General features: G+C 34.7%; 1 protein-coding gene across 1 annotated transcript; it reads right to left on the bottom strand.

Moving 5' to 3' along the window:
• Positions 1-9631: 9631 nt before the first annotated feature.
• On the bottom strand, positions 9632-11951 carry LOC129303384 (probable trehalose-phosphate phosphatase C). The gene is made up of 9 exons (XM_054942673.1): positions 11523-11951; positions 11306-11446; positions 11146-11217; positions 10946-11038; positions 10804-10860; positions 10606-10707; positions 10364-10511; positions 10200-10270; positions 9632-10108 (listed from the first exon to the last, which is right to left on the bottom strand). The coding sequence occupies exons 1-9, from the start codon at positions 11820-11822 to the stop codon at positions 9935-9937; spliced, it is 1158 nt and encodes a 385-aa protein (XP_054798648.1). The 5' UTR covers positions 11823-11951; the 3' UTR covers positions 9632-9934.
• Between the last annotated feature and the right edge of the window lie 380 nt (positions 11952-12331).

The following is a 12331-nucleotide window of genomic DNA, read 5'->3' on the forward strand; positions in this document are numbered from 1 at the left end:
TTCTGTAGTTGGAGAAGTAGACATCAAAAGGTATACACGACTACATGTGTTGCCCTTTTCCTGATTAACTGTGCCGGTGAGAAGTTTCGAGCTTTGTTATGCTTGGCGTCTTATATCCCGCGAGGCTCCCAACCAATGATACAGGCATGCAAGGCCTCTATCTTGATGTATGCCCGTGGCAGGGAACTAGATTGAGCAGGGAGCATTGACACTGGTTTGATTCATGAAATTGATTTCCACGATGCATGATGATGGTGTTGCGGGGAGAATCAATGTATTTGACTCGCCAGTTTATTCAATCGCCTGCCTTCTTCCTCTGCCTTTGCAGTCTTAATTTTACCAAATGCACACCTGCACTGTTATCTCTCTCTTGTGAAAAAGAAAGTGATAGCAAGATTAATGAAATGCTTTTGCTCTGTATTTGTCAAGTCGTTTAGTACATTTCATGGAAGTAGCATCTATTTTGAATTTGAATATCGTTAGCGTTAAAGAAGAATATGGGAATGGAACAGGGCTTAAACATAAAACATCAACCATGGCGTGCAACAGTTTTTAGCAGGTCCAGTCTAGAAACCAAATTCCAAGGTAGGCATTGATAAAGATGCTTTCGTACAAGGTGGAATGAATCAGGAAAGTGCATGTACTTTCTATGTAGGCCATTCTAATGGAACAGTCTTTTGGCAAAGGATTTGAAAGCTCAGTTGGCCATGGAGGTCAAGAAAGAACATGAAAAACGAGGGAGACAATGTGTCTGTCGTATTCTGTGTCCATTCACGTCCCCACAACAATGAAAAATGAAAGCGGGGAGCTCATGCCTTGTTTGTGAAAATGGTGAGCCCTGGATTCAAACTGCAGCCCCTTGTTTCCTAGTCAATGCCAAGCGGAAAGAGCCAATGCTAGATTTCCTAAATGAAGCCTGGGCTGCTTCGGCGAACTGGGTGCGTTATTAGTGGGGTCAATCTTAACAATCCAAAAGCACCGTGGACAAAAAATGACGCGGCGACACAATTCGTAATTCTAAATTTTCAGTAATTGCATTTCTAGGTATCAAGATGGTAGGTATCAAACGCAGTCACTTCGAGACGATTGGGACATCTGAGTGATGATATTTGTCATATGACCACAGTTGTCCCAGCGAATTGATGATGGGAAATTGTAAATGAATAAAAATAGGATCACTTTCCACATGTTTATGGACTTCACATGAGCCACAGGAACATGTGCTAGATATGGTGGGTGATATGATTTTAGGCAGGGTTATCAATCAAATTTGCTTAATGGAGATTGACAGCGAGCGTCGGGCAGACATGAAATTTGACCTCACGTTTTACATGCCTTTGTTCAAACTAGATAGTTTCTCTTAAATTTAAAAAATTTTAAAAAATATCTTGGATATTTTTAATTTCGAAACATCTAAAATTATTAAATTTTAAAAATTTATCTATTTAATTATTTTTCTTCTTCTTAAATATTTCATTCATACACATCTTGTCTTTACTTCTCAAGCTTATAACAAATTACAAATAGAGTTTGAAAAGATTGAATTTTTGATAATTTCATCATACATGATTAAGGCACAAAAACTTTTGACTAGATATCCTTTCATTTAAAAAAATGATGTAGAAAATATGAATTATGTGCTTTTTTTATATTTGAAATATATACAACATAATTATATTTTTTATTTTGATTTCATGTTTATAGCGTATTGTTAGAAAAATTATAACACGAATGTTTTTTCATTGAAATTGTATATAATTATATGTGTAATAACTTAAAAGTGATAGAATTAATCTTTGTAAATTACTAAGGTTTGATACAAGAAAATTGTAAGTAATAATATATAGTCAAGTAATATAGATAAACACTCATCAATAATATGAAAAAGTTCTATAAATCAATACATTTTTATTTTATTTTGTGGTAGTGGAGTGCAAGATAATTTTCTATCATTTAGTATAAGTGACAATAAAGATACTCACCAAGAGACACAACAAACTTCCTCAAATACTCAAGCCCATTTCATCGTCACTTCATGGAAAAGTTGAGATAGATAGAGTTATTGCTTTCATAAAACTTGAATTTTATATTTAAAATTTAACATGAATTCTTAAAGATAGAGACTAGAGAATATTAAAAGATGCATGATAAATGGAAAAGCTGAGACGAATGGAGTTACTACTCCCGTAAAATTTGAATTTTATATTTAAAATTTAATAATGAGATACATAAATTCTTAAAGATAGAGATTGGAGAATATTGAGATATGCAAGATAAATGAAAAAGCTAACACGGATGGAGTTATTGCTACCATAAAACTTAAATTTTATATTTAAAATTTAATAATAAGATACGTGAATTCTTAAAGATAGAGACTGGAGAATATTGAGAGACACGATATAAGTGAAAAAGTTGAGACAGATGGATTTACTGCTCTGGTAAAACTTGAATTTTATATTTAAAATTTAATAATGAAATACATGAATTCTTAAAGATAAAACTGAAAATATTGAGATACACAAAATAAATAAAAAAGTTGAGATGGATGGAGTTATTGCTTCCATAAAACTTGAATGTTATATTAAAATTTAATAATGAGATATATGACAAATAAAATGAACCGCTAAATGAAGAGAATTAAAATTTAATCAAAGTTAGTTGACCAATAGCATTAAAGAGATTATGATCAATCAATGATTTTCTAAAATTTTGTATATATATATTAAAAATTAAAATTTAATCAAAGTTAATTGATCAATAGTATTAAAGAGATTATGACCGATCAATAATTTTTACAAAATTTGTATGTATATATGTATATATATTGACGATTCTCACGGACAGCACCGATGACCCAATTTACGATATGTGATGACACCGTGATGCCACTTTTCTATAGAATTTTAGATGAGTGTTGGATATGGAATTTGCATAGGATTGATTTTGCAAATATAATTTTATGTAAAATTAATTCTGCTGTAACATGCTTTTTTTTATTGGGAGAATGACATTTGAGGCTCTCTCAAAAAAATCTAAGGGCCCATAAAATTTGCATTTAATATTATTTTATGAAAATATGTATATATTATTTTTAAAAGTTGAGCTTTACTTTATATTTTTATTAGGATTTTTTTAAAAAATTTAACAAATTAAATTTTAGCTTTTAATAACAACACATATGTATTTTCACAAGATAATGTCTAATGCAAAACTTATAAATCTATAATATGATAAATTTTTTTTGAGAAAACCTTAAATATCATTCTCCTTTTTTTTAATTATTAGGCCATTTTTCTGTTTGCCCAAGAGAAAGGGATGGCGAGAGACGTGAGAGTGCTCACAAAATCAGTTAGCACAATATTTTCCGTAAAAAAATAGTTAGCGAATTAATTTAAATTCAATCATATTAGGTCTTACATGAAGGGTAGCATTTCTAGCGCTATTTTTTGTTTTTCTTCCATCCACAATATTCTAGCTCAAATTTATTTTAAGAATGTCCAATTCATTTTACTCAATTCAACTACCATTAATTTAAACCACTCATGTTAACTAGTTAATATGTGATGGCTTATTTATTTACTTTCGAATACTTTACATGCTCAAAAACAGGTGATAGACACCAAAAGAAAAGAAACCTTATTTAATGACACGGTAAACAATGAATATTGTCTGATTTGTTTTGCTAGATTGAAATACACTACTAGGGAATTGCATCATGAGGTGCTCATCACAAACCTAGATGATTTATACTTAATTTACTTTGTATTATAATTTATTATTTTTATTTTAATAAATGCATGCAGATTCTAAAATAAAAATAGACTTTCAACTTTTAATTTTTTTAAAAAAATAATTTTATCATTTAAAAATTATAGATTAAGAAATTTAAATTTGAACTATTCAAATTAAATTTAGCCAATTTAAATCTCACCACTCAGACTGAGGGCATGTAACATTCTACTTTAATTTTTAGAGTTTATTAGAATTAATGAAAAAATAGAAAGAATATTTGAAGATAAATAAATTAATTAGGAGATATTGTTTAACTTAGAATATAATTTTATGTCAAGTTTTGTTTTTAAAAATTAAAAATAATGATAAGCGATAATATATATATATATATATATAATAAAGAGAAGACTTAATGAGGAAGTATATTGAAGTTAAAAAAAAAAAGGAAGAAGAGAATAAAAAGAGGCAGTGGAATTGAGCCAATCTATGTATTATTGGCTTTGCTCTCTCATCTCATTTTCATGCACAAGACAAGAGAGAAAGAGAGAAAGAGAGAAGGAAAAGATAAGGACTTCAAGGCTTTTGAGGTAATATTTTATACTCAAAATTATTTTTGTTTTCAAAACTTCTTTTATAAATAATTTCCCACTCATTTAGAGCTTTTTAATAATAGTAAAATTTTGATGAGTAAAATAAATTTTAAAATTTAAACTTAGAGCAAGTATTGACTTTTAACAACGAAAACTATTAATTAGTAGAGATAAATTAGTACTTAAATTCTATCGGTTTAGATTTATTCTATAAACTGATTTGAGAGTTTAAAATAAGTTTTTAGCTATAAAATTTGTGATCTCTGGTGTATAGGATATCTATATGAATGAAATATGTTTTTAAAATTTAGATAATTTAATTTAAGTTAATTTTAAATTTTTATCGGAGGGATTTAGATTGGAAGGATATAATTATAAATTTGAAAAGTTTCGTTGAATTTTATATTTAATTGATAAATTACAATATATATATCTAATGGTATTTATATTATTCGATGTCGTAGATTAATATGTTATTGTGGTTAAAAAGTTCTCTACACGTCTGAGTTAGTTATAGTTTGGAAAAGATATAATATTGAAATATCCTTTCATATATTGAGATACTAGTTTTTATTATTGTGCGTGTGTGTCTATATATATATACATTAATACTTGTGTGATCTTATTGTAGAATGTGACATTAGTTTTATGTAATGCAAAAGAGGTAATAAGGATGGTTGGTAATATGATTGTTTGTTTAGGATTGATGATTGAATATTATGCCGCGTGGTTTGCCTCTACTACACACGTAGTGGTTGGCCTTTTTCTTATAGTTCTCAATGTTTTTGACATTTTGGGACGATGGGCACCCCTTTTTAAGGAGGGGAGTCCTATTCTGATGGTAATGTACCTTTGATCGGGTATAACCTCAGTCTAGGCTCCAGCTAACGATAATAAGAGTTGGGAGCCATAAAGGTGAGGTTAGAAATGTATTACTGTTGTTTAAATTTGACATTGATTTAGAAATTGTTATAAAATTATGAATATTGCATTTTTTATTTTGTATATTGATTGTGAAATGCATATATATATATATATATATGTTTACAAATTGATTTCAAGAAGTATGTTGGTATATGTTAAAATAACCAACTGTTACCGAGATTTTTAATCTCACATGTTACGTCTTATCATTTTTAGATGAGCAGTCAAGTGGAGCTACAGGAAAGGCATCGAAGAAGTGAGTTTAGGCTCCCTTCTCTTAGCTTGGCACGTGATTTCTGTTTATTTTGTAATTATAGTTGTTATGACCTAAGGATCCATATAAATTTTTTGGATAATTGTTATAGGTTATTTGATTATAACTACTCAATCTTTTTGTTTGAGTTGAATAACTTTTAAAATGGTCAATCTGGACTATGGTTTTTTATTGGGTCAAGCTCATTTATTTTGGATTGTACATATTAATGATATAAGAAAAATGTGTGTATAGCAAAGTTGATTATATTTATAAACTATTGTTAAACCTGGACTTGCTGCAAATTATTTATTAGGCCTCATTTGCCCTAAGTCCAGTGGTAATTGTTAATCTTGATGTTACTTTGTTTGGATAGGTACATTTTTTTTAAAAATATTTATTTATAAGAAAAAGGGGGAGGTTTTCTTTTGTACAAAAAAATATAATAAAAATTAGGTCTGTTACAGGGCACATGCTATTAACCACAGAAGATGATATTAATTTTACTAGGAACATCTAATTATTATAATTAATATTCTAAAAAAAAAAAAACAAAGTAAATTCACCCGTAATTATTGCCATATCATAGAGAGAGTTCATAGTGCAACCGAAATTATAGCATCATCAATCCAGTTATTTTGCCCCTTGAGGATAGCATGGTTCTATGCATATAGTGATTCCTTTTTATTTCAGAGCGACATCTGATGCGTGGGAGGCAGAATTTGGAGATGGTTTTAGGTTTTCAAGCGAAAGACATCACAAAACGATATTTATTTTTAAGTTATACTCTTCTGGACCTTATTACTACCAAATTTAATTTGTTGGCCAAAACAAAAATACAAATTTAAATGTTTTTTCCCTCAATAAATTCAGTGAAACAAAATATATCAAGACCTTGACCTTCCCAAATACAAATAGCCCACACCTTCGAGACACCTGAATGAAAAATTATCTTTCAATAATTGGTATCGGTTTCAACTTTCAAGCAGCGTCTCCAGCTAATGTGAAATTCAGTGATAACGTCGGCTTTATTAAAATATAGAATATACCTTCAATATTTTTATCATTGCAGCAGCTGACACATATTTTTGGCACAGGAAATTAAAAAAAAAAAAAGTAGCCGGGTTAGGAAACCCTGTCAAATTCCAAATGCTTCTTCTGTGCAAAAGGATTCAATGGTTATGGGCTGCACCACCTAGCCACTACCGTGCATCTCATCTGGAAGTTGCAGGTTTTTGGTAAGCCTATTACGTGTAGAATCACCAAAGCGCAAACCAGTTTATACTTGTATATACAGTATACATCCTTAGCTTTGACGAACATGGGGGCAGCCGAAAGGCTATCATGATTCCTCAATGATCTGCTTTGATTTTTAAATCTAATCTACGTACGGTGAATGAAGGCCTAGATCCCGGCAGCAACAACCTTTTTATTCATTGCAAACTCCCAAAAATCCTACTCTGGAGACTAAAGAAATACTATAAATAAAACTACTCTGCTCCCTCCAGCAGAAGCTGCTGCTTATACGGGGACTCCAGTTCACAATTATTGAATGCTAATTACTACAGTGCGGAGTCACTATTAATCCCGTGTTTTAAATTACTTTGACAGCTGAACCCCGGCTCATGCTACACCACTATTATCGGGGGACCATTTTCCTTTAGCACACACGCCTATGGAGACCCATTATTTGAGCGTCTTTTTGGCATTAGCGTTATAGAGAATCATTTACCCCTGCTCGCTATTTGCTAGCTAGCTTGCTTGCTTGCTTTGTTAAAGCCAACAACAGTTGTCAAGTCATCATCAGTTCCCTTTTCATGCAGAACTTTACAATGCCTGATCATTTATTCATATCAGATCAGGTTAATCATTCAGGCATGCATGAACATTGATCAGGGATTCAAACAAAAATACAGTTTTATATCAGCCTTTTATTTTTATACACCAAGAATTCCAAAAATGCAGAGGGTGAAAGGCATTTTAGATACCAGTTCTCTCAGGAAAGTGTGTTGGGTGCATAAAGAGTTGCAGAAAATATAAAAAGGTAAATCTGAAATGAGTGAAAGTTGTAGGAGTTCAGAATAAAGAGAGAGGGAGAGAGAGTGTGAGAGGATGCGTTGGGAAATGTTGGGGGGAAGTGGCTGGATTGGTACCAATAATTGCAGGATAGAGGAGCTTACAAGGCAGCAATGATGGAAGTGAATCTAGTGGCGACCTATTTTTCAAGGGTTTGGAAGCATACTGGGACGTTGCCATCAAGGAACCCTCATGTCCTCTTCAAATCAAGCACTTTGAGTGGAATCCAACTCCTCCTCAACCATGCATAGGACTCGCAAAAGTGGTAGTGGGTTTCCCTTTCACGCACCTAACCCGTTTGAAAACAACCCATTAAACTAGAATACCCCCTTGTCCCACACGGTTTCCGAATTCCAGTATTCCAATATATTTCCAGATTAAGATACTCCTCTCAGATATTCGACTCAGGTGGGCTCTGTCAAATCTGAGTGCCCAATAGTTTAGAATAGCATCTCCGGTTGCGAGCAATTGGAAGGCATGTTAGGATGAAGAATCCAATAAATATCATTTGCAAGTGCTCCTAATTAGTTTAACACCCCAGATCTATTCTCTCCGCTTTAACAGTCCCTAAATCTTCAATTTTAAATTCCGTGATCGTAAAAGAATATGATTCAGATGGTAGTGGCTGCCTCTCTTCTTTCTGATTTTAAGGCTTATTAAATTACAACACCACGCCTGTGTCTCTTTACAGCACTTTGTCTGACAAACGGGGTGGAAGCCCTGTAGGGAAGATGGGAGGTATTAGATGCATCGTACATCTCAACCCATTTAAATATCTTCATACCAGTAATTAAACTGATTTTGTCAAGGCTCCGAACGCGCTTGGACCATGTCTAGGTGGTTCCCAGTTATTAAGTGTTTTTGCTGGGGATCTTACTGCGAGAATTCAGAATAGGATAGAGGCTGCTGTGGGGCTGCCCCATTTAGCGTGGTGGAGCAGTATCCCCAGTCAGCTTGACTAAAAGGAACAAGGAAACCCGTCAAAACAGAAACATGAAGCTCATAATTACATGATTTTAGCTTCATGTTGTGCCCCACGGTTCTTTCCTATCTGAAACCTATTTCTGCCCTTTGAACAAATCAATAGATAGCGAACTGGAGGGAATATAATTATCAGGATCATTACGGCACATGACTCCTAATAATAAGGATTTGCATGTGAGGGAGAGTTATTTTGGTTTTTTCCTTTAATGCCTGAGCGAGCATTTCGTACCCTATCATACAGGTGAAACAGTTAATGTCGAATAGACACAATTTGGCGGGCACCGTAAACTTTACACTACCCACCCACACTTTGTAACAGTCTTGTGTCAAACATTAATTGGTCCAATCATGCAACGCTTGCAACTTGCATCGTGCACGCCTAATTGTTCTGTGTGAATATCTGTCGTGCCTGAGATGATGACTTGGGGTTTGCAGAATGTCTCTTAGCTGTGTTCTAATTTAATTACATTTAATGTCGTCTACTAATTTTCTTTATCCTTCTGCCACGCTGGATAATCTCGCCGGGTGTCGACAATTTTTAGTATAATTATAGAGACGAGCCCGAGAATTCTGTTACCCTTGACCTTCTTAATTTCTTTCTTCTCCACTATCCATTTAAGTTGGTCACTCGCATCCAAGAGCTCAGTTTTGTGCTGCACTGGAGGACGGACTCTAGTTGACTGAAAAGAAAAGTTGTTGGTTATAAAAATCAAATAAACAGTAATTTACATTTAATGCGCTTAGTTTTTTATCAATAAAAAATCCCAACGCTTAGCCGTTATCTAAATTTGAGCAAGTTTATGCTATGCTTCAGATTTATTTGGTTTACGTATTTTTTAGTTAAAAATGACTTTTAATCAATACAAATTGCAAAAAAATAACATGAAATATAAAATACTAAAATAAAACTTGATGGACAAGGGCAGCCTTTCGAAGATCTATCCTGAATAATAAAAGTTTGTTAAATATCTTAAACAGCAAATGGTGTATTCTATTGATGTTTGTGAAACAGTTTTTGAAGTGGCAGTTTGTGATTATCATTTTCAATCACAAATTGGCCACATGTACGACAAGTACAATTCAGAGGGTGGATTAATGTCGAAAGTTGAAACACTCGATTGGCATTTTGAAATGAGCAAGTAGTATAAAACATCTCTCTGTAGTTCACCATACACGTGCGCATGCAAACGTGTGGACTGTGATGGAATAAGACGCCATCGGCATCCACAGAGAAGATAGAATCTATTTGAACTTCCTCAAAAAGTCAAACTGATACTATTTGCCGCTACTGAAGCATGAAAATGATTCAATTTAAAGATTCAATCCACCCTTCACCAAATTTCTGGGGGTGGTCTGAGTTCTTTCATTAACCTATCTACAATCTAAAGGCCTCTACACTTGCTGGATTGACCCTCCTTCTCTTCCACTCCACCAAACGCCTTAGAAAATGCTCGACTTCTGATGGGTCTTGCAAAGTGTAGGAAGCCTCTGTTTCTCTTGGAACTTTTGAAACTAGAATCCCAATCCCTTGACCTCTGTTGCGCAAAACCTGAAAGTGATAATCCATAATGTTAGAACGAATCGAAACAGGTAGAATAAGTGGGGAGCATTTACGATGCATAGTCATCACTATTTTTCACCTTAAAAGCATCCTCATCAGTTCGGTCATCACCGATGTAAATCGGAAATACGTCTTTAGAATTTGCATAACCTAAAAAAGAGGTAAGAATAACAGTTAGGATTGACACAGCTCATGACAGAAAGTCCTTCAGTTTTTGTGTTAATTTGGTTTGCGGATAGTCACCTAGTGATCGCAGCAAAAACTCGAGAGCTTTGCCCTTGTCCCATTTGATGTTTGGACGGATCTCTAAAACTTTTCTTCCTTGGGTGAGTCTAAGTTTTGGATAATCGTTGAGCACTGATCTAACTTGCTCTGCCAATGCACCCCAACTCTGAAAAAACAGAGACGTTAATGTTCGGTAGAGTGACATATATTAAGCATGGATACGGACATGTCAGCGATTTAATAGTTTTGTTGACTGGTACCTTCTCGTCAACACAACGGTAGTGCACGGACAAGCAAAACTTGTTATTCTCTACGATGGCCCCGGGAACAGACTTTGTTTTTCCTACTAGCAGTTTATACACCTGGAAAAAAAATGACACGGGCCAGATTAACGTTTAATTTTGCATGGTTTGCCAATTTCGTGGAATGAAAGGTTTTGGAGGTAAAACGACACAAACCTCGTCCATCATGGGCAAGAAGTGACTCGCAGGCTGGAAGAGGACTGCTCGTTTACCCTGAAACAACGTGAGCAATTCAGAAATTAAGAACGCAGAACCAAAACATCGCTCATATCAGGGTAGGCGACGGAAACTCTCTTACTTTCTCAGAGTTTCGTGTTTTCGTTGGCCCCTTGATGTCCATGCCATGGCTGCCTGCGTAATACAGTTCTGCCAGTCTTACAAAGTTATATACCTAAGACCCAAAAAAAAAAAATAATAATAATTATTAGGAGCAAAAGTGGTTATACCACGATAATTATTACTGTTATTACGCGTTTTTTGCTGTCAAGAGAAATGTACCTTGTCTATGCACCTCCCAGTCACGATGGCCGTGGGAAAATGTCTGGCTATGTCCTTCACCGTTTCTCTCATCTGATTCAAAGTAAAAAATCAAGGTGATTAGTTAAAAATACATTCTAGCGGTAGGAGTTTGGCAGAGCTGGAAAGAACAGAAAGAAACCTTTTCGGTCATGAATGCTTTCTCGGGGTCTGCAACAATTGGGGAGAGAGTTCCATCGTAGTCAAGAAAGGTGATGATCTTTTTCCCTCTTGATTTAGATATTATCTGCTCAAACACGTTGAGCGCTGAAGGATGATGGAGCTGCATATAGAAACGGTTCAGAAACAGGGTAGAGTGAAAGCTGAACAAAAGGTGAAGTAGAGGGTCATATGCTTACAATCCCAGAACTTATGTCTGAGTCTTCACAGGCGTGGACGGTTGATTTGACTCGGGGAGGAGAGGAAGCTCTCATTGAATCAACCCAGGAGGTAACTTTGGCTCCTCCTTTGCCATCTCTGTCCTGGAGCCTTTTGATGAGCTTTTTCTGGGATGTCCCCAGAAACTGACGAAGCAGAGCCATGGATTCCGGGATACCCGCTCCGGGCAACAAAGGTGAATTGGAAATGGACATCAACAGCGCAATAACGGCGTTAATTTGAGACTGGAGATCAGGAGCCTTCACATTGTGGTTCGTCATCCGGATTTGATATGAAGTGCACAGAGCTGAAAGACTGTGTAGAGTGAGGAATGGAAAATAGGGAGCAGAGGAGAGGAGAGATGGGTGTGGGGGTGAGAACGGGTGTGGCTGCTTTATAGGAAGAAATCCACTTACGAGCGAGCCAGGAGGGGGTTTGTGGTCAATTTATAAACTTGGGTTTCACGGCACAAGGCGACGGGAACAGGACTTATTTTCTGAGGGTATTTTGTACTTTTGAGTTTTTTAACGTAAAAGTGGAGGGACCACTTTCATCCCTTCTCTCCTCTCCCCTTGTGCACAAGTGTACATGTACTCAATTATGGCGAGCCTTTTCTCTCATCTTGTAGTTTCGTTTACCTTCTCCTCCCATTTGCTTTATCATCTCTCACCTCATTTACCTGCTCTTTTGCTCTCCCTAGAACCAGAATCAGAATCCTGTGTGGTTTGACAAATCAAATTTTATTTGTTTTACCATTTTTTTTTGTCTCCAGCTTCATTAATTAATTTAG

The sequence above is a fragment of the Prosopis cineraria genome, unplaced genomic scaffold, assembly GCF_029017545.1.
Source record: "Prosopis cineraria cultivar Desert tree isolate PC_DT_omini unplaced genomic scaffold, ASM2901754v1 PC2, whole genome shotgun sequence".
Classification (NCBI taxonomy): domain Eukaryota; kingdom Viridiplantae; phylum Streptophyta; class Magnoliopsida; order Fabales; family Fabaceae; genus Prosopis; species Prosopis cineraria.